Below are 22,546 nucleotides of genomic sequence, written 5' to 3'. Positions count from 1 at the left end.
TGTCTTGCAGATTAGTACGGGATCTCTCAGCTTTTCAAGGATGCCAAACTCATTTTTAACAACCACTAAGGCTTACCAAGTCCTGGTTAGGGTCCTAACTTCCTGTGGAATTCAAAAACATAGCTGTGTTGTTCAGTCTGGGCTTCAGGCCTGAATATAAAGAAAACAACATATATAATTCGAGTTCCAGATTGCTCCTGGTCCATAGTTGCTAGTATTATTTCAAATTTATTTACTGTAGAACATGAGCAGTTGCCAATTCTTAAGGTCATTGAAAAAAATGCTTTACAAGTCATGATGTTTCTCTCCTTGGGCTATAGCAGAACAAGGGCAGAGGCTTCTTGACTGTCAGGTACAAAAAGAAAATTGAATCTTTTCTTCCCTTCCTGTTGCAGAGCGGATGATGGCAGCCAGCCGAATCCCTACTTTGGGCGGAAGTACATTGGAGTGAGTAAGGGTGGAACTCTTGAGATCCATGGAAAGAAAAAACTGTCCTGGACTTTCTTAAACAAGACTCTTCATCCTGGTGGCATGGAAGAAGGCGGATACTACTTTGAAAGGAGCTGGGGCCATCGGGGTGTCATTGTCCATGTCATTGACCCAAAGACCGGGGCAGTTGTCCATTCAGATCGGTGAGTGACTTTACAGCTGTCTAGATTTGGGAACAAGTTGGGAACAGCTTCTCAGCAAGCTCAGAAGCATGTGGTTTAGCATCTAGTTCAAATGGGTGCTGCTGTCTCTATATGCAGTTCTTTCTAGATCACTGATCTCCAAACCCAAATAGCAAAATAAAAAATAGTGTCATTGTCTTACTATTGTGTTAACTGGAGCTTAATCAATGTGCTTTAACAGAAACCTGGAACCTCTCAGACAAATGTTTTTCTGATGCCATAATATCATTGTTGTAAATAATACAAAAAGATTATTTCTTTATAGCACTTGATTTGTTAGTACTGTGGTGCTTGTTAGAGCTGCAATGATCACTAAAATAAATGTTTTTTGTTGTTGTTTTTTAATTGCTTTAGGTTTGATACTTACAGAGCAAAAGAGGAAAGCATACGTCTTGCCCAATATTTGGGCAGAGTTGCAAATGGCATGATCCTGTCAGTTGCTGTGAACGATGAAGGATCTAGAAACTTGGACGACTTGGCCAGGAAAGCAATGACCAAACTGGGCAGCAAGCATTTCCTCCACCTTGGGTTTAGGTATGTGCCAGTCCTGCCAGTTCTCCCAGCACAGAGGCTTTATTATGCTCCTCAGATGTCCAAATAATTCCACTCTCTCAAAGGCACAAACTTCTTTCACATGGGGAAAAAAAAAAAAAAAGAAAAAAAAAGAGGGAAACCTTTCAACATGAAGTTTTAGCAGCTAATTAGATAGTTTAAGATGCACTCAGTGTCTATATATATGATTTGTTTTAAAAATATGTTTTTCCAAGATATTCTTCCCTTAAAAGTTACTCATTCCTATTAATTTTCATGTCATCCCCCAAAGATTTAAGAAGCATATCCATGTACCTGCAATGGATCGAATGGCCTGAACGTTAAGCAGGGTAGGATAATAGGCCTGTAACCCTGGCTAAATACATTACAGACATGCATACAGCTTGCTCATCAGCTTGTCCAATACATATTTAGAGACTTGTGCAGCACAGAAATTTAGCATGCATTAATTTATGCTGCTAACTATAAACCATTCTGTGGCCAATACATTGTCTGTGTTGGCACACACACTAATGAGAATATTTGCTATTTATCCAACAGTAACCATTATAATTGTGTGTGATTATCTGAATTTATGTAGGTTTGTTTGTTTAAGAGGATGCCTGTCTCTCTGTGGACAATGGTCTGTACAGATGCTGAGGGTCACTGCAGAACATGAAGAAAAATATATCTGCTTTGTAGGGAGAAGTGATTTAGAAGAGCAGCCTGTGGGAGCAGACGAGTGTCAGTTGGACAAGATTTGGAGTAGTTGGTGAAGAGGTTGTGTAAAATACTACAGGGACTTCTGTGCACCAGGTAGAGCATTTCAAAGAAACAAGGCTGCAAAATAGTCTCCAGACATAGGCTATCTTCATCAGTGCAACACTTCCTCTCAGATACTCTGAACCCATATTAAAGCCCAGGAGCCTGCTGGGCTTCTTTTTGAAGACTAAAATTAGGGAAACAGAAAAAGATTTTCAAACATTATACTTTTTTTCCAAGCCTGCAACAGGAAAAAAATGATGGTTTTCTCATATGTTTATAAAAGTAAATTGCTCTTGATGTTTTTAGGCTGCTGTGGTTTTTTAATGCTAGTTTCTCACTTTGCTGTAAATGCCTATAATGGAAATACCATAGAAATTCTTGTATTAAATTGTGACTTTCTGCATCCCTACTGTATGTATTCAGAAAGCTAATCCTTGTCATGTTGTTATCTCTAATACCACAATATTTCCCTATATAAATAATAGAGACATTGTGGGTACCGTTATGTAGTAGGAGTTGGTCACCATTATCCCTCACCAGAGTACCAGTGCATGCAAAAATACCCATATCATGGTGGTTTTTTGTTTGTTTGTTTGTTCGTTTTTGTTTGTTTTTTTTTTTTTAATTATTATTATTATTTTTATTTTTAAATAAAAATATTTAAAGGTATTTTTAGGGGTGTTCTTAGTGTATAAGTTCAACAGCTTTGAAAAATTGTCCAAATGGCAGCCAGGACCTGCTCACTGCCTGGCACCATGGGGCTGCTGGCCGGTCCCACCTAACCCCCTCCCTGTAAATGTGGCTGGCCCTGGGCATCACTGAGACAAGGATGGTGTAAGCAAGGTAGTAATTTGAGATAGGGATGTTCTGTTTCACACTTTGTGAGGTGCCATGTGAGTCAGGCTGTTGAGCCATAGGCTGGCTGGTTTTCTCATGGAGGCATTGGAAGGAGTTACTTGGCCAAATTCCTGCCTATCTCCAGTTGCCCCATATTCAACCAGATTATGAAGTTGTGCAAATCGTGGTTGCTGCAGAAGAGCCAATGAGCAATGCTGATTTGAAAAAAAAAAAAAAAAAGTCTGCGCTCCCGGCATCAAGTTCAGTTGCCTATTTTCTCTGAGCCCAGAACATTAGGAATGAAAGGAGAATCTTGCATTCCTCCTCTATTGTTGTCCTTTTGAAAAGTGAATTTGCTCTTTAAGCATGATTTTTTTTTTTTTTTTTATTTCTTCAAATAATAAATTAAAGAAAGTCTTTCAGCACTTGATGACACAGTTGTTCTCTCTGGAATCCTACCCAAATATCACTGGTTTGGCTCTGGACTTACTGGTCCCTTCATTTCAAATACCCCAAACAGATTGCATGTGTTTTTACATGTTAGAGTTGAATGACTTTAGGACTGTTTTATGTGATAAACTGACTGGGATAAATAAGTACTGTAACATATGAAATGAGATGAAATTTTGAGTTGCAGAACTAGATAGCTTCTTATTCTTTAGATTTTTATTTTTTTGTAACTTGTTTTGAATTTGGTGACAAAAGAAAAAAAAAAAAAAAAGAAAAAGAAAAAGAAAAAAGACCTATCTTTCGTGCTGAGTGATAAAGTGTCCTTCCTCCCCCCATCCCCTCCTCTCCCTGGATGGAGATCACAGCCCGGCAGTGCCGCTGGCAGTTGGCACATGGGCAAGTTTTCCAGCAGGAGCATCTGGCTGGCTGGCAGGCTCCCGAGGCAGTTGTGTGTTGGCAGCTTCCCCCGAGCCCGTCCTGTGCTGAGGACACGCCGCTGGGACTGCTGTGCTTTGGGGAGCCACGGCCGCTGAATGGCCGTGAACCTCAGCAAAGCCCAGGGGTGATCTCTGCGTGCTATCTGTCAGTGTCTGTCTGTGTTTTCTTCCGAAGTCCCAGGGCGGTTTGTAATGTCACTTACACCAGGCAGATGGTAAATGGAAGGTGACCTGCAAGACTCAAGGGTGAATCTTGATGCTATTGAAATCACCGAGTGTTTTTACCGATAGAGACATGATTTAATCTGTGGGCTGTATGCTAAATCCAGGGTAAGGGTGACAGTCTCCCTACCACCCTAAAAGCATATTTGTTATTCTGTTAGTCATGAAGAGCAGATACGCCAGAATTTCTTCTACTTCAAAGACAAAACTCCCTCCTGACCCCCATTAATTGGGTTCACCTCCAGCACTGGGAGGTACTTTAGTCTCTGTCTCCATTGCTTACTCGACCATGTGTTCATTTTCCAGTATTGCTGATAGATATTGAGCCTGCTGAACCAATAACAATCAGGCAGTAATGAACTTATTTCTGACACAGGATCAGATGGGAACAGACAATTCAGACTTATAAACCTTTGTCCTTGTTCAAAGCTCAAAATGAGGAAACTAGATACACAGAGACAATCTAGGTATTTTTTATTGCCCTTTGCCTAGCCAGTCTGTCTATCAGAAATTCTCATGGGTCATTCCAAAGACAATTGTGATATACAAGGTTTCAGAATGAGCTAGATTTACTTAAGCAGAACTGGCTTTTTTCATGTTTTTTAGTGCACACACATACACAAAAGAAAGATTTTCAGACCCCCTAAGGAGTTGCTGGTGTCCTATATGTCTGTCACACACAAGCCTCTTTAAACACTCATTTAAAAGAGAAACATGCTTGTTGTATGCCTGTATTAAGAAGGGATTTGTCTTTGAAATTCCTTATCTTGTAATATATTTACTGAAGAAATACGAAGTCTTAAGATATTTTTAATTTTAACCAAACTGCCTGTCACATCAATCAGACTGTTTTGAGTGAGGAGCCCCTGAGAAATTCAATAATGTTATGCTGTGAAAAATATGCATCTTGTACATGACATAAATTGATCGTTTCTCATTTTGATTTTCTAGGCACCCATGGAGTTTTATTACTGTTAAAGGAAATCCCTCCTCTTCTGTTGAAGACCACATTGAATATCAAGGTAATTCACGCACAAAATGCTCGCTTGACATTATCTATGGAAGTTACTGGAGTTATGGCTGAGATTAATTTTGTCAATGGCATTTTAAGTTGACACTGCATTACATGAAAGCTGTAAACAATTGATGGTTTGGAATATATAATTAATGCTCTTTTGACATTTTACTACTTTCCATTAATGCAGCTGAAGCAGCAGAGTGTGGGGTATAACCTGGGTTATCTGAACCATGAGGTAACAGGCGTGATCCTACCCCAGCATAAATCCTTGTAACTCTGTTGAGCTGAGACTCTGCCTCCTGCTTTGACACAAAGCCATGGAACAAGCCCGTTTTGCATCAGCTGAAAATTTGATCAGTGTATCCTGCTTTGGTAGCCTCAAAAACTCCCACAAAACCATTTTGTTGCTAGCTGAAGTCTTTTGAGGCTTGCTGTGGCTTTTCATGACATTTTCAAGAACAGCTAACAACATGGCTTAGTACAGTACCAAATAAAAATGGCAATATATTACAAATAATTGGGTTTTGTAGTTGTTTGCTTTTTATACCCTCTTGAATTTTGAAGATTTTTCCTCCTGATTGTCCAGGCAGTTATGAGTGTCTGAAGCCTCATTCCAAGATCAGTAACTTTCTCTGGAAGCTTCGCAGGGCTAATTCTGGATAATATACCCAAAATACACAAATACACACAGAGACAATTGCCTATTCAGTTCTGACATTTATTGAGTTCTGACATTTATTTATTTACCATTTTTTTAAACAGGTCACAAAGGGTCAGCTGTCGCCAAAGTATTCAAACTATTCAAAGATGAGAATGGAGAACTTTTTAATGTCTCTTCGACTAGTGAGTGGGTTCAAGGTAAGAGGCCTGTTTGCTGTTTAACTCAGTAGTAGAGTTGAAAAATGGTGTGAACCATTCTTTTCACTGCAATACTTTACCATTTGGGAAGAGTGGACTTGCTAGTTGCTATTTATGTTGCTGCCAATGCAAGTCAAGTATGTGCACAGATTCTTTCCCCAGTTGTCTCCAAGACCTGCTGGATAACTAGCATCTATTTTCCTCCTCTGCCCTGCATATGAAATTCCATCTCGTATGATCTAAGAGATCACACACAACCTCTTATCTCTTTTGAATGCATAGTCATCGTGTCCATGTTTCAGACAACATACAGTAACTGACTGAAACTTGATCTGAAAATCCAAAAAGGCAGCTAAGGAGGACTCGGATCCAAAATCCATAACTATTAGTAATGCTCATACTACGTACTCCAATTATGTAGCTTTTAATAATTCCTCTCTCCCTTGGCTGGTTGCACTTCCCGGTATCATAGAAGTGGCTGACAGACTGTCAGGAAAAGGCAGGAATCAGATCAGCAGTGAAGAAACTTGTAAATTATATCTGAGATCAAATTATGCTTCATGCATTTTTGCTGCATTCATTAAGCTTGATTTTCAAATGACTTTTCTTGTTTGCACTTGTTTCCAGATGTAGAATGGACAGAGTGGTTTGAGAAGCCTGATAAAGCAAGATCTAAGGACATGGAGAAGCTTTCTGACTTCAAAGCTGCTCATCCTGATAAAATCTGTAGGCAACCCATTGATATCCAGGTAGGCTAGCTTACTGCTTGCTTTGAAGAGACGGGGTGAGTCCTCTGTGGGGTGACACTGAACCCCCAAAAATGTGCTTGTCAGTAAATCTTGTTTCTAAACAAAAGACATTGTTTATTTTGTTGCTCTAATATGTAGCTGACCAGATCTGGTATGCAGTCTTGTATCATTTTGAGACAAAATTTTAAAGAATTAAGCTCCTTTCAGTAAATTCTGGCATGAAAAGGAGTACAGATGGGGTCACAGACAGCACAGATGCTATCATGAAATATGTGGTTCCCTGGTGGAAGATTACAGGAAAAAAATACGTGAAAATTTCAAAGTTTTTAAATGGTCCTGGAATGGACCCTCCCTAAAAAATTAATCACAGAATGTAATGAGATGGTAATGCTACCAGCTGTAGTAGGTTGGAAAAAATGTCAGTGAGCTTGCAGCTATTTCTTGGAGTCAGTTGGTTTTTCTCCGTGGAAAGAAATTTGAATTCTATTTGGGGCTAAACATTATAATTACACCATCTTGCCAGCATGCTGAGGAGAAATGATATACCTTTTCTGAGACTGCTGAAGCTTCTTTAAGCCAAAAAAAGAAAGCACCAAATCCAAGGCTTTTTTTTTTTTTTTTTTTTTTTTTTTTTGGCAAAAGCTAGCAATATACTTTGCCTGTCTACCTGCTACAACAGCTACCACAGAAGCATTGCCTAGCAAAAGACAATAAAATGCTTCATATCTGTGGGAGGCTGAGGTTCCTGCATGCTCTGAACCAGTGGATTTTCCTTACTCACAAGAATGCAGCTATTGAAGTAAATGGGAATGCTGACAGTATGAGTGAAAGTTTCCAGGCTAGATGTTATAAAGAATCTCCCCTTGAACAGAAAGGAAAAAACTGCCCTACAACTTTCTGCCAGGTCTTAGCAAATCCACATTCATTTCGGCTTCCATATACATGTATTAGAAGTGACAACTTAGTTCAGAACAGAGGTCAGATGTTCACTATGATACGGCTCCTTTTAGCATGTGTAGTAATATATATATATATATATATATATGTATATATTCTGCTTCAGAATCAAACCATTTTTTTTCTGTTCCTTTCAATGCCAGTTACTTCTTTTCCCCCATGTATATTAAAAGTAAAACAACATTTTTTTAGCTTATTCTGCAGATTTTAGAAAAAATCCTCAGGTAGTGCAACCTGGTGTTTCTCATTGCCTTCATAAAGTTACACTGATTTATATCAGCTGGCCTGCTCCAACTGCACTGCACACAAAAAATGTGAAGATACAATGATAATAACAGAAACACAGTGCAGCCAGAGGCACATTCCTCCAGCTGATGGTGTTGATCCTATACACAGCAGCAGAGTGGCTGCATTAATGAGGAAGGTCTGCATGAGTGAAAGAATCAGTGTGAGGCTCTTCATTGAAAGATGGTTTACCTCCTGCTGCCTTGTTGAAATGCACGTGTTGTTTGGATTTCCTGATACAATAAATTGCATTTTTGTGAAAAGGGCAAGAGAATTGCAAGCTATAGAGCTGGACTGTGAAATTTAACGTGACCCTGAGGGGTGACATGCCCCAGTAGAAGCACAGGAGAGGCTGCATATCCACAGCCTCCTCCTCGAGCTGGCCCTGCACGCTGGTACTTGTATATGAGAAAAGGCCACTTCTTCCTTCTAAAGCAAGGGCATTGGAAGAGCTTTGATTTTTTGATCAGGGAAAAATTACGACCGATCTATGTAAGGAAAAAAAAAATGAGAACAGCTTCACCCCACTGCATTCTTCTGCAAGGTTCAAGCATAGTCCAGCCACCAGCAATGAGAAGAGGCAGTGCAGTAAGAGCTTAGAAAGCATGGGTTCATTTGGGTACAAGCATCTGTGTTCAGCATTGTCATCTGACCTCAAACGAATGGCCAGAGCAAATCTAGGGCACCAAGACCAGATGTGAGTGAAGCTCAGAGTACTCCTCCCAAAAAAAGCACATGGTCTTAATATAGATATAAGAGAAACATACACCTAGCAATAATCTCTGCCCTCTGCACATAAAATAGCTGCGCTGGAGCACCAGCTGGGATGCCGGCTGGATAGCACACACAACAGTCATCCTGTTTTGTTATGTAACTGCTCAGCATCGCCCAAAACAAAGCAAAAGCCTCTTATGATGGCACTGATACGTTGGTAAATTCCCTTTAACTCAGTCTGTGACTAATTTTACATTTCTATTCTCATTCCAGGCAGTGACACTTGATGGAGCTAATTTAACAACCGAGGTTTTCTACAAGAGTGGCCACGACTATCGGTTTCTGTGTCATGGCAAGGACCAGACAGGCGAAGGTTGCCGGAACTACAGAGTACGGTTCCTGTGTGGCAGCTCTGGTACGTGCCCCATGTCTGAAAGTCAGATTTCTTGTGCTCTTTAGAGAAGCAGAGAAATAAAATCCATTTGAGGAACTTGAATTTTGTGCAGTATTTTTGCTTCTGATATCTAAAACTATATGGTCTTCCCCACTGAGCACTCCACTTGAGGTAGACAGTATAGGTATAATCCAGACCAGGGAACAGCAGAAACACTGCCTTCTGATGACTGACTCTTGTTCAGTGTAAGAACACCTAGAGTAAGTTCCCAAGCTAAAATTTTGGCTGGGCTGTTGACATGAACACAGATATAACAGCTGAAGATTTATCTCAGGAAAAATTCCTGAGCCCTAACAGGGGAAGCAGGGTGGTGTCTCAAAAACCCAGCAGTGCCATGGCAAATACTTGGCAAGTCCTTTCCCGTAAATATCTTGACTTTTGCTAAAACATTTTAGGATGACGTAGGATTGGTCAATCAGCATGTGAGAAGACAACAGGTTTTGAAAGTAATTCTTTGTTTTGTAATTATTAATTCCAACACCACTGCCCATAACCTAGCCATCAGACAGGTCATTAGGATACTTCAGTGCTCAGCTGACGGGAAAAGGAGGGCTGAAGACAGTTGTTTTGCTGGAAAACACAGTCATTATGTTAAAGACCACTTGGCTGCTGTAAATAACAGTGCCCAGTGCCCACAGGAGCTGCTGCTAAGTGGGTGTGGTGAAAATGAGCCACTCATAGCTACATTTAAATTTAGCCATGGGATTAGTGGAAAATCCACCTGCCTACAACTAACAGAAAACACTTCCTTGTTTCCTTGCTTTCCAAGGCAAAGCTAGTACAGAGCATGATTTCAGGAGTTAACTATCTTATGTCGCATGAGGAAATTATCATTTTTGGTGGTGTTCCAAGCTTACAAAAAAGGGGGGGGGGGGGAAAAAAAAAAAAAAAAAAAAAGCAGGCACTTTCTGATAAGATTAACTGACTTCTCCACCCTTCCCTTTTGGCTTTTCAGTGAAACCAAAGCTTACGGTAACCATTGACACCAATGTGAACAGCACCGTCCTGAATCTGGTGGATGATGTGAGCTCATGGGAGCCGGGAGACAGGATTGTGGTTGCAAGCACCGACTACTCCATGTACCAGGCAGAGGAGTTCCAAGTGTTGCCATGCCCATCCTGCAGACCCACCCAGGTCAAGGTAGCAGGTAAGGTGCTGCATCTTGTCATGTTGGTGTTGCATCACATAAATTCTGTCTTTTGCACTGAGGGAAATTCATTAACAGTTGCCAAAATTTGAAAGAAATCTGAATGTGATGGCTAGTTTAGGTGATGCTTTTGGGAAACATACACCTTTCTTGCTTGAAAGTTATCTAATTTGCATCTCATTGTTTTCTGCCTTCCTCTTTCATAGCTGATTCCACTGTTTGTCCCCAGGCATATTGCTGAATCGAGGTATTTATTTCAGGGATAGAAATACAGGCCATGTATCTGAAATGTTCAATTTTGCATTTCTGCATTTGAAAATGTATCAGTTCCTGGAAAGCAGGAAATAAGCACAGCTGATCCGAGCAGCGTGCTAGGGGAGGAGCAGACTGTGAGAGAATGAAGGGCTATGAAGTAATGGATCAGCTGGGTATTTTCCAAAGAAAGTTGTATTTAACATGAAATTTAATCTCACATTTTAGAAACTGTTTGGTACCACTGAAGCCACTGTTTCTCTTTTACTGCTTCTCTAGTCTGCATTGCTATGAGGTGATGTATTAGCCAAACTTTTCTGGAGCCGTGTGGCCATTGTATTTTGCTGTGCCACAGCACGTGGGGAAAGGGAGTCTGCAGGGTGCTGACCAAAGTCCTCTGAGCAGAAGGAGCAGGAAGCTTTGCACAGTCACAGCATTTTCCTCTTGAAGGTGACTAGCTCAAATCTGGAACAAATTGCTTTTGATGAAAAGACATCACAGGCTAATGATTGTAAAGTCACCTTCAGACACATTTCCATGATGAAGCACAGACTCTTACTGATATGAGCATGAAAGTGAAATCCAGAGGGGGAGATCTGCATCTCCACTTGAGTCTGTGAAGTGGGCTTTTTCTTCCAGAATTAAATTTTGGCACACTAATGAGCAGAACATGGAAATATCACAAGAACTACATCTTTTCTGGATAGGCAAATGACTTTTAATTGTCATACTTTACAAAAGCAAAAGTAATTTTTCACTATATGAGTATGTAACAGCGGAAGCCATTTTTAATGGCTGTATTTGTCTGGTGGTAAAATATGCATGTTACAGTACCTTTTTCTTATATGCTGGCAAGTGCTCTGTGCAGAGGTTTTGTCAGAGTTTACAGTAAGATCGTTCTGAGAAACCATCAGGGCACTTGGAACATCCAATGCACCAGGGAGTTTGCTCGGTTCTGTGGAATGGGCTACTTCACCATTATCTCTGATGCAACATCTTCTGGAAGGTACGAATGCACTTCCTTTGGCAGCTGCCTTCCCACAGACCTCCAGCCATTCATTGTTGCACAGTCTGAAGGAGAAGTGCTTGTCAAGCCAAGAAAAATGTTATTCACAGTTTGAATGTATCATAGTCTTATGACTTAAAATGACTAGTACTTTCAAAGACGCATCTCCAACTTGGCTATTTTTCTTGAGCAACTTTTTGAGCTATTGGAAAAATTGTACCAGACTGGTATGATACAAGTTACATCATGAAGATGATCTTGGAAGATCGTCAGTAAAAACAAAGATGACATATGAATATATCTCTGAAGCTTCCCATAATGTAATGGATCTGAAAAAATCATGTAATTATATTTATCTTCTTCAACAATGGCAACTAAGTTAGCTTAAGGAAATTAATAAGGGGTTAAAAACTACAAAAAAAGTTCATGCAATTTTCAAGTAAAGAAGCAGTGGAAACACTTGTTAAAGTAATTGTGCTCTTGGTCTCCAATTACTCTTTAGGAGAATTAGGACATTCCTTTTATTACCACAAATGACATGAGCACCGGGGCCAAAGTCTGCCTTTACTTATATCCAGGCAACTCCATTGACGTCAATGGGATCTTACTGATTATATAAATCAGGGCAAAATCTGATCCAGTAGTAAAAATTACATCCAACTTTCTTGTAACAAAAGCACATTCACACCAGCAAATAAAATCATCTGCCTGATTCTAAGCTCAGTCACGATGAAATGAACCCAGGGGAAGGCTAAGCTCTACCCTGAGCTGCTCCATGCCCAACCATCGCCTAACATCACCCATTGCCCCGTGCCATGACATGCAATTAGCCAGGATAAGGAGCACTAACGAGCCAGGAGGGGTGGGTGTCTCCATGCCACCGCTCCTCCGCTCTGCCTGCGGCTGCCTGCAGCCTGCACAACCCTGCCCACGGGGGTGTGGGATTTTGGCTGTGCCCTGGCACTGGGATTTGAGGTGCACTCACTGCTCAAGGAGGCAAATGCCAGCACAATGAGTGCTTGGCTGGCACTGCAACCAGGCTGTGCACGTGCATGCCTGCAGCTGCTGCTGCTTGGTTGGGTGCTGGCTTTGATGAAACTTGTTGACCCAGAGGCTCAGACAACGTGTGAAGGGAAAATGATGGAGGCAAGCAGGCACATAAAGTAGCTGGCAGGCAGGGGGGCAGCCCACAGCCTCGGCCCAGGTGAGCATCCGACCCCGCACAGCCGTGTTGGGCTCTCAGCCGAATGCAGGAGGTACCCGTCATAAATGTCTGCCTTCCTTTCCCGACGTGAAGAATTCGGAGTTGCTTTGCTCAGTCTGAGAAAAAGCTTCTGCACAGATATATTTATACACGGGGTCTCAGGGGATGTCATTTGTAATACGTGGAGTGGCTTGATTTGCCTAAGAGACTTAGTTTAGCAACTGAGAACTCCAAAATTCTGTCCTTTGAAAGAAAAATGATAAAACTTTTTCCTTTCCATTTTTTTAAAAATAAACCTAAATGTCAGATCTGGACTACTTAGGAGTCCCTTTGTTTAAAAAAGGCAGAAAACTTCTCTGTGGAAAGACAATTTGGTGTGGCAGCCACTAGGCATACCAAGGTTTAATTATAATTGATGCTCTCATCGTTTAACAATATTTTAATAGACATGGTTTAGCGTATTATGCCAAATAAGTAAAACTTATTATTTAGCTCATGTCCTATTTATATTTGATACTTCCTGCTGAAATCTCATACTTGCTTTACTTGCTAGGAATGGCCTGATTAGAGGCTGGTCTTTTCAAAACAGCTTAAGAGAGTTAATACTCAATTCCCATCAGCATTTTTTTAGTAGGATTTGGATGTCTAACTGTGGAACTCTAAAAATCTCAGTGCAAGAAGCAAGGAAGCAAGGGGAGGACACCCAGGAACTGATCTTGTGCGCTCCTTTATTGGAGTAATTGCACTGATGCCAAAAATGCTGCTCCCACAAGGGAGCATGGCTTGGGTGAGGACTCAGCTCTGCAGGTCCTGCTCCACTCCTGGTCAATCGATCAATCAGTTAAATGGAACTTTTTTCTCCACTGGCCTCCTTTGTTTAATTTTTTTTTTTTTTTTTTTCGCTTGTCATTTTTGTGCCTAGATTATTTTCTCTGTGGGAACAGATTAAAACTGTTTGATCTTGCAGCTTCACAAGGGGAGGGATGACGGCACAGGGCAGAGGGAGAGAGGAGGAAGGAAGGAAGGAAGGAAGGGTTGTGTTGTTGTGGCAGAACTGGATAGTAAGAAAGATCAAGCATTTGGTCTATTTTCCCTGGGAAACAAGTCTTATCTGCATCTTGGTTGCTCTGTATGAAGTTACTACCAACGCTGATAAGTTTCACCATGGAATAGAAATGCCCTTTTGTGTGTCTATATGCTCTTGATAAAACAAGAAACAACTTTTTGTGCTTGGCATAATTGCTCCAATTATCCCACATACTAGTGAATCTATGATTACAAGCCCACATATCTTAAATCTAGCTTATTGGGCTGGGAATACTGTAGATAGATGGTGTTCACAGGGATCTTGTTAATGCAGAGAACTTTGAAATAAATACATAGTCATCTAACAGCTTCACAGAAACTGCCTTTGTCAGCATTTATCTTGTGCTGTAAGGGTGGAAGAAGTTACTCCACTACCAAAATTAAGATACTTCTGGAGATTTAGAAGGTTTTGTCTAGAAGTTGGCATCATTTTGGCTGGAACTTGGCAAAACTCTTATCTAAGGCATCTTTGGTTCTTCAGGGTTGGGCAGGAAGTGTTGTTTGATGGCTCTTTCTATCAGCCTTTCAGAGCTCCTTCTTCTAACTTTGGGCATTGCCTAGAAGCAGTATTAAAAGAAATACACTCAAGTTTAAGTAACAGCTCAGAAAGGTTGTGTTCATGGCTGGTTTAAGTAAGGATTTTCTCTGTCTATCAGAACTCTGTAATCTTCACATGCCAACTGCAAGAACTTATTGGTGAGGATGAGAGAGAAAAAAACTAGAAGGTCAGAGAGGGAAAACCCAGCATTTACAGAAATAAGTCAGTAGATTGCCAAGTAGTTGCTGCAGAAAGAGGCCATGAGGTGGGGCAGCAGTGGGCTTAGGAGTGAGCGTGATGCTGTCACTGGGGTAAGACAGAGAGACCTGTGCACACCAGTCCTCACACCTGCCTGCAGCATTAAGGTCTGCTCATTTTAACCAGTAAATCAAATGGCTACTGGCAGAAGGTTCTGGTCCAGTGCAGCATTAAAGCATATACTTACTATTATCCATGTGAACTCATGGCTACTTCCACTCCTACAGCTGAGGGTGTGCTTCTGAGCTTTGCAGTGTGCCCTGGGGCACCACAAAGGAGAAGAAGAAGAAAGGGCCATAAATAGGATGAATTAACTAACCCAGCAGGAATATATCCCAAGAAGGCTTAAGTTTGCTCTGAACTCCTTATAAAGTTTCATCCTTTCTGCTATGTCTTTTCACTGAAAAACTGATTTCCCATGAATTGGAGGAATATGTCTTCATTAAGATGTCAGGCTGCAGTGTTTGGCTCAAGAGGCTGGTCAGCTCTCCCAAACCATGCCCCGTTGCATTACAGGCTTGTGGCTTAGGGATGCAATAGCAAATCCCATCAAGCTAATTCAGAACAATGAGGGTTTGACAGGATGCCTGTGTGAACATTTGTTGGTTATTAAATATAAGCAACAGGGGCATTACCACCATTGATGACAAATGTTTGGCAAAAATGCTAAATCTGACAGAGGTCTGGGCTGGCATCTACAATGAGTTGCACTGGTTTTAAAAGGGCCCTGAAGGATTCGCTGTCACTGGGTTACTGGAGTTGAACAGACAGGTTTTTATTTATCATTTCCTTGAAAAGTCTGGTTTAGGGTACACTAAAAGACCATGAGAGAGAAGGTCTAATCCACAGAGTTCAGAGGAGAACAAAAGACACGTTAGAGAAAAAAAAGAGAATTAAAAAATAAACCAGAAGCATCTTAGCTCCACTTTACCTCCATCCAACCCAGACCTTCTCATGTCTGATTCACTTCTGAAAGGGAGATGTAGTAGTTTATGGCACTTAGAGCCAACACAATTAGGAATGCATGAGTGTACCTGGGAGGGTTGTCAGAGACATATCTGTGTGTATCTTGCCAGAGCTGAGCACTCATCCACACCTGTAGCTGCTGAAATAGTTTTACAGTCCCACCCTTCGCAGGTATGATAAGCCTGAGACCCAGGTTTTATGGTTAGGTTCAAGTACAGCAGGTTTTCCTGAAGCTTTGTACAGTTTGAAGACACTCTACTTTGAATTGCTGTGTTGACATAAGTGTGTCTTTGATTAGTAGATCATCTATGTTTATCTTAATGCATACTTTCTTTTAATAATTACCTTCTTCTTACTAACTGCTCTGGTAACTTTAATAGTCACTGTCTTGAGTCATGAGCATGGAAACGGGCTCGTATTTTGCTGAATCAAGACCTCTGTCAGGCAAGCCTGCACATTAAAGGAGATTGATTTTCCCTGTGAATTAACATTTTAACTGAAGGCACCAGTATGACAAATAGAGCAGCAAACCAAAGGCGTTCTTCTAAGCCCATCACATGGGCCTATTGTGGAGAGATGTAATCCGTGCGGCCACAAGGCTTTGTTTGGTTTAGATTACAGCACAGCACAAGTCTGGCTCACCAGCGAGGCAACATCTCCCCGTGAGGGATGCAGGAAGAACAAGTCCAAAGAGGGAGATGGTGAATCAGTGACCCTGGGTTCATTAGCGCTTGGGCAATTGCAGGCATCAGCTCTGATGCTGAAGTAGCAGATGCATTCTTCCCACATTCAAAGCACAGTGTTGCCTTTCTTCATATCAAACCACTTTTGGGCTGGTCTGCACACCCCAGGCTTGGGTTTGCCCACGGTCAGCATCTCAGGAGCTCGGACATCACGGCTGCTCCCTGGGAAGGCGAGCAGCAACCTAGCCTTAGGTTTGCAGCTCTGCAGTGAGTCGCTCCCATCCCCAGGTGAACTCCCCAAGCTCAGCACGGAGCAGCCTCTTTTGTTTTATTTCTTCCTCATGCCACTCACGGCCGTGCCCTGCTGGCTTGCTGGAGGTGCCACGTGTCAATGGACAAACATCACGGTGCTCCCGGACCCGTGGGAAATGCCCGGTGCCAGTTTGCAGCAGGTTTGCACCTGAGCACTCCTGTGCCTGGTTCTGTCTCCTGCAAGCCATTTTGGCAGGACGGCCACACTGCCATGAGGAGCTTGAATTTCTGGCTGCTGGAAGGAGAGGATTGTTTTTCAAAACTCTGTTAAAGGGGTTATTATTCAAAATCCACTTTCACGTTGGAAGTGCTTTCCGTCTCTCCTTTTATCTCCAAACAAGTCAAGTCAGCAAAAGCACAGAGTGAAAAACATGCACCCAAGGAGTTATATTTAGAAACTGGTTAGTGCGTATTTAAAATTCCTGTCAGTGCTTACACTATTTTGCATGTCTGGACTGGTGTTAAATTAAATTAAATACATGCAAGCATGACATTTATTATTCTAGAGCTCAGCACATTAAATAACAAAACTGCCTATCTAATTTCACTGCCACAAATCCTGGATATGTGGCTTGAAATAGGATGTTCTTATGATTATCTGAACTTCTTCCTGCATCTCAGTAAATCACGGAAAGGTCAACTCTGGGGGAAACTGAAAAATAACAGCTTAAAAACAGCTTCATAACAAGTGGCTGTGCTTCTTAATGGAGCTGCTCTAGGGTCCAGCACAGGGTATCCTCATGCAGAGGACACCCACTGGCACAGGTTTTTTTAATAGATGTGAATATGGGAGGCAAAACTGTTTTGGAAAGGCTGGATATGATTTTGGTCACACACTTGAAGAGGCTTGCTGGCTTCAGAACAATACTGCAGGGAAACCCAGGACCTTTCTAAGAAGGTGACTGCAAATGCAAGTGAGGTGCAAACCCACAGCCTCTTACAGCCCTTATTTTTGGGGCTGAGCATGGAGCTTCATGGAGCATCCTCTCCCCACCACAGCCCCCACAGGCTGCCTCCACCCACAGCAGACTCTTTCACCCAAGTAGGAGAAGAGGGGTCAGCAAGATGCAGATTATATGAGGAAAACATAAAAGATGAAGCGAGTCTTTCTCCTCCGTAGCTAAACTACTGCCAAATAATTAATCCCACGACATGCTCCTGTAGCCTTCCTGCCCCCTGTGTGATACTCTTGTTTTATCAGGAGCTGAATGGATAAATGGGTAAAAGCGTTCACCAGTCCTGCCATCACCACCACTCCAGTTAACCGAGGGTGTCTTTTACCACTGTCACATTATTTTGAAGGTGGGAAGCTGAGGCAGAGGCTCACATAGGGGTGAACCCTGTCCTGCAGGGCAGTAATCTCAGGACAAGGAGGAGCACTCACCCTTCCCAAATCCCAGTACTGCCATCGAACTACACTGCTCCCAGCTCCAGGAGAAAGGGGGTGTTTGCTTATCTTTGTTATAGAGTCAAAGCAGTATGTTTTGGTTAAAACAAGAATGTTTCAGTGTTCAAAATCCTCCCTGCAACTTGGCACCTCTGCTCCAGCACAAAGTGCTTCACAGGGATAGCCAGGCTTTGGGCTTGCCATTTGTTTCTAATTATTGCTTTGAACGATTCCACTGAAATTAAATACATGCAAGTGTAGCATTTCTTAAAGTTCAGTGTTTACTTAAAGAGTTTATTACTTATTTTTACTGGAATAATACAGAATGTAGTCCGTAAGATGAACCTTTTCCCAACTGCATTCTCTGCAGAAAGCCGAGGAAGGAAGGAAGGAAGAAGCATGAATACGTTTGAATGAAATTACAGCAAAGAGATTATTTTGCTTTCTAGACATCCACACTGCCCGGACTTCACCCCTTTCTGGTCAGGCCAGGAAAGGCTCTCAGTGGTTTTAAACCCTCCCCAGAGCCAGGTGTGTGTGGAGGCCAGCCACAAGCTGGCTGAGGGGTTGCAATGGTCCCAGGTCCCACAATTTCCACAAGGCTTTCTGCCCGGACCTTAATGCTATGCAGCCATGGTGTTAGCAGGGTCAGGCTGATGCTCGCCCGTGAGCAGTGCTGCAGGGTCTGAGCAGCTGCCAGCATCTCGCTATAGAAAGTGCTATGGTAATTTTGGGGCTTTTCTGTAGCTGCTTCATCAATTTTCTTTGCACTGAATGTTCATACGCAGCTGATTGCAAACCTAAGTAAAAATCTCTCAAGTGATCACAGCCCCTTTCTGAGGTAGGAAATGTGTTTTGTCTGACAGGCTGTTGGTTTAACTCCCTATCTAAATGAAGCAACTTCAGACCAAAAAAATCCCACTTCCTCTGTTGAAAATATCTCAGCAGGACATGGTGTGACACCTGTGCTCCAGCCTTCTGCCTTTTGAGGAGTCAGCCAACAGTTTTTGCTGATTCAATTACTCCTTTCATTATCAACCAACCCCGCCACGGGAAGCACTAGGGGAAACCAGCAGCGTTGGCAGAGTAACTCTGAAACTGGATCTTGTTCCCCCAGGGAAAGCAGCATACCTCCACGTTGGCCAAGTCATCGACGGCGTGGACATGCGGGCAGAAGTGGGGCTGCTGAGCCGCAACATCGTGGTGATGGGCGAGATGGAGGGACGGTGCTATGAGTACGGCAGCAAGCTATGCTCCTTCTTCGATTTCGACACCTTTGGGGGACACATCAAGGTAGGGCTGCAGCTCTCTCCTTGCACTTCACCACACCTTCACATACCAAGGAAGCCAAGATGTGGGAAGGGAGGCGAGCATCCCCTCCCTGGGTGCAGCAGATCCTCCCCACTGCTTCTGCCTGTTCCCCAGCTTTTAAGTGCACCTCACATGCCTGCAGACACTGCTCAGCCACACAGGCTGGTGCTCAACCCCTCTGAGAGACAGCCTCCACATTCCCATCCCAGTTCTCCCCAGATTCTGGTGGTTGCAGCCCAGGGGTGTCAGTTTGAGCCCAGGTGACAGAAACTCACAGAAAACATTAAATTTGAATGTTTTTTTCTTCCAAATGAAGTCAGATGTAGCCATGGCAGCAGTGGTGGGGCCACAGATCCGCTTATGGTCCCCTTGGCCACCATGACCCTCTCTCCCTCACCCTGCAGCTATACTCCCCTTGCACAAAGTAATTCTCTCTAGCAGATACCACACACCCATTCCTATGCTGTATTTGCCCTTCTCCTCATCTTTCCTGACTGATGTTCTCTTGTTCTCCAGATTGGTCTTGATTTTAAGGCTACCCATATGGAAGGCCTAGAATTGAAATACATGGGACAGCAGACAATGGGACATTACCCAATTCATTTCCATATGGCTGGAGATGTGGATGAGAAAGGAGGCTACAACCCTCCAACGTACGTGAAGGATGTCTCCATCCACCACACCTTCTCCCGCTGTGTCACCGTCCATGGATCCAATGGCTTACTGGTAAGAAACCCCAGTGTCTGCCTTACCGATCAAGGCACCAAATTATTTCCTTGTAGCGTGAATGCAGCTTAATTATTTCAGGGTCATTTGTTTTATTCTTAGAACTAGTATGTTTCCTTCTCTTGTCCTGATTATGTAGATGTATGTTCCAGGCGTTATTCAACCTGTGTTAAGAAGGAGACCACAGTGGCACTGTAGGCTGTGTGCGATTCAGAGCGGGCAGAGCTTTTGTCTGTGTGCAGGGATGTCTGCCGACCAGCCCATCTCTAATGAGCAGTTGGGTCTATGTATAGGCAGAGAGCTTGCTATTTAAAGAGGATAATCAGAAGGTTTAAGTGTGCTTCATCTTTCCTGTAATAAAGATTTCCGTTTGCAATGTCGTTCACTACATTAAGTATTCACAAAGTTCTGATTTGTCAGAGTTGCTCTCCAGGCAGGAAATCCTTTAGGATAAATCTATATAATGACATATGCTTATCAGACAACTTACAGCACACCAGAGATGATGAAATCACATTCAGATTCTACCTAGATGTAGGGATGTTTTCTTTATGTAAGCATGCAGAAGAAAATGCAATCTTATTGAGTGTCCTGGAGACTGGCACGTAACCCCAAAAGGCTTTCCACACTGCTATCCCACCTCTGATGGCTTCCTCAGAAAACACACTTGCTCCTTTGGTGCTTCTGAGATAGGAATGGGTTGTGTTGGTCATGTCCCTTGTTGCTTTTGTCAGCTTCCCACCATTTTAAGGCCGTATCTTCCAAGCCAACCACACCATTAATAACAGATAGGGTCTCCTACCTAGCACCCACCTGGTTGCAGTAAAGAAACCAAGATCCAAAAAGTACTGTACGAATGCTATTCCTGAAGCTATATATCCAGTCAGCTCCATTCACAAAAACGAACAAGAGAAAAGAGATCTTTACCTACATTCAGGAAATATGAAGAAATCTATCCCAAATGCAGAGCTGCAAAAGTTGTGGAATAACCATCAGGTTTGACTAGCCAAATTTTTCCCAAGTATCCATTCAAATACAGAGTCTTGAAATTCCATGATTTCTGCAGGCAAAGGATCCCTGCCCATTCAGGGAGGTGGCAGGGTATTCAAAAAGGAAAAAAAAAAAAAAAAGTGTATGAGAGCCCTGGAGTATTTGCATAGTCAAGAGCCTTGCTACCATATATAACAGAGATTTAAGAAGACGTATCACCAGCAGACCATCACCTAGATGGCATTAGGAGCTCATATTCATGCTGCTTTTTAACTGTTTTAAAGTCACCATACCCTCTCACAGTAGGAGTCTACAAGAGACTACGCTCAGACTTACTTGGGGGATATCATTCATTCAAAGCCTGATGAAGACATAGTTGTAATCCTTTGTTTACCGATGAGTGCTTCCTCCTTTGCTGACACTAGTGCATGATAGGCTTAGTCTTACAGTCTCCTTTAGGCACAGACTGCAGGCTACAGCCTCTTTTGTGGCAGCAGTGGAAAAGGACATCACAGGCATAATTAAAATATACAGAAGTTAAAGAAAGGGCATTGAAATTGCAGCTCCAGAAGCAGAGCAGCTTTTATCTGCTATTTACGAATACGAGGTTTTGCTTCTGACCTCTGTCCTTCTAAGTTTATAATGTGCAACCTAATGCGTGAACTTGGCTTCTGGAAAAAAAAAAAAAAAAAGTAAAAACAAAAAAAAAAAAAAAAAAAAAAAGAAAAGAAAAAAGCATTCTGCTATTTAAATTATATAAGGCATTCAGGGTCATATGGGATCTTGCCAACTCAGAGTTGCCAACATGGGGGCTCAGCACGCAATTCATGTGCAGGGTGGAAGGGCAGTGCTGCAGGACTCGTTTTTCACACGATCCCGAGGCTCTTACCAATGGCACCATGAACGCACTGGTTACACAGAGGTTGCACAGCTGTGGGTGAGCTGCAGGCCAGCTAAAATCCTGCTTCTCAATGTGACGTGAGATCTTCGTTCTCTACTGATTAATACTTGCCAACCCAAATACCCAGTGCCTGGCATTTTTCGTATGGGTCAGACAGATGGATTTGTATAGGGCATTTGGAAATATTTCTGTCTCTTGTGCTTTCTGTGAGTGACAACTGTGCCTTGGGGAATCTATGGCAGAGGGATCCATGTGCTCAGGCTTTTCCAGACAAGATGACATGATGAAATTCAGACAGACTGATGCAGCTGATGAAAGCAGCTTGTTTCTCTTGCCGTTACTCAACAGCCACCGTTCCCTAGATGACTGTGGTTTGCCTTCATAAGGCATCCAAGAGAAATCTTAGAGTTTAGGACATAAAACTTAAACTGTTGATCAAAAATATAATCTCTGCAGATTATAGTTTATTGAAATGTGTGAACGCTCAACTCCACTCATAATATTTAACCGATTTTTTATTTTAACCATACAATTATTGCTGATGGCTGAATTGAAAGCCCCAGTGAAATAAAGTGATCTGACTGTGTTTGTTCAATTGCATCACAGAAGAGGTGCTCCAAAGGTTGCATCACCTAAATGGTGTTTCATTGCTCTGATAGACATCTGCATTCAGCAGCTCCAAGCCTTGATTCCTCAGGTGATTCCACCGCAATCTCCTCATCTGCTTTCCGACTCTATTTTCCTTCCTTTCCTCTTCCTTCTGCCCCAGATAAATTCACAGACACCCACACGGGTCTCTGGTGACTACTAGGGTTATTCCGTACATTTCCT

General features: G+C 42.3%; 1 protein-coding gene across 5 annotated transcripts in view; it reads left to right on the top strand.

Annotated features, from left to right (window-relative positions):
- Nucleotides 1-22,546, top strand: part of CEMIP (cell migration inducing hyaluronidase 1) — a 112,203-nt gene that overhangs the window by 61,629 nt on the left and 28,028 nt on the right. For all 5 annotated transcript variants that reach the window (XM_035335580.1, XM_035335578.1, XM_035335581.1 and 2 more), the window contains 9 exons: nucleotides 396-632; nucleotides 1,026-1,205; nucleotides 4,865-4,935; nucleotides 5,694-5,789; nucleotides 6,417-6,538; nucleotides 8,768-8,909; nucleotides 9,904-10,095; nucleotides 18,905-19,080; nucleotides 19,615-19,824. In XM_035335580.1, coding sequence (XP_035191471.1) covers nucleotides 396-632; nucleotides 1,026-1,205; nucleotides 4,865-4,935; nucleotides 5,694-5,789; nucleotides 6,417-6,538; nucleotides 8,768-8,909; nucleotides 9,904-10,095; nucleotides 18,905-19,080; nucleotides 19,615-19,824 — 1,426 coding nt within the window. The remainder of the gene's footprint in view (nucleotides 1-395; nucleotides 633-1,025; nucleotides 1,206-4,864; nucleotides 4,936-5,693; nucleotides 5,790-6,416; nucleotides 6,539-8,767; nucleotides 8,910-9,903; nucleotides 10,096-18,904; nucleotides 19,081-19,614; nucleotides 19,825-22,546) is intronic.

Source organism: Oxyura jamaicensis, chromosome 10, assembly GCF_011077185.1.
Source record: "Oxyura jamaicensis isolate SHBP4307 breed ruddy duck chromosome 10, BPBGC_Ojam_1.0, whole genome shotgun sequence".
NCBI lineage: Eukaryota > Metazoa > Chordata > Aves > Anseriformes > Anatidae > Oxyura > Oxyura jamaicensis.
The sequence above is the reverse complement of the archived record's forward strand: the minus strand, read 5'-3'. Positions and strand labels throughout refer to the sequence as shown.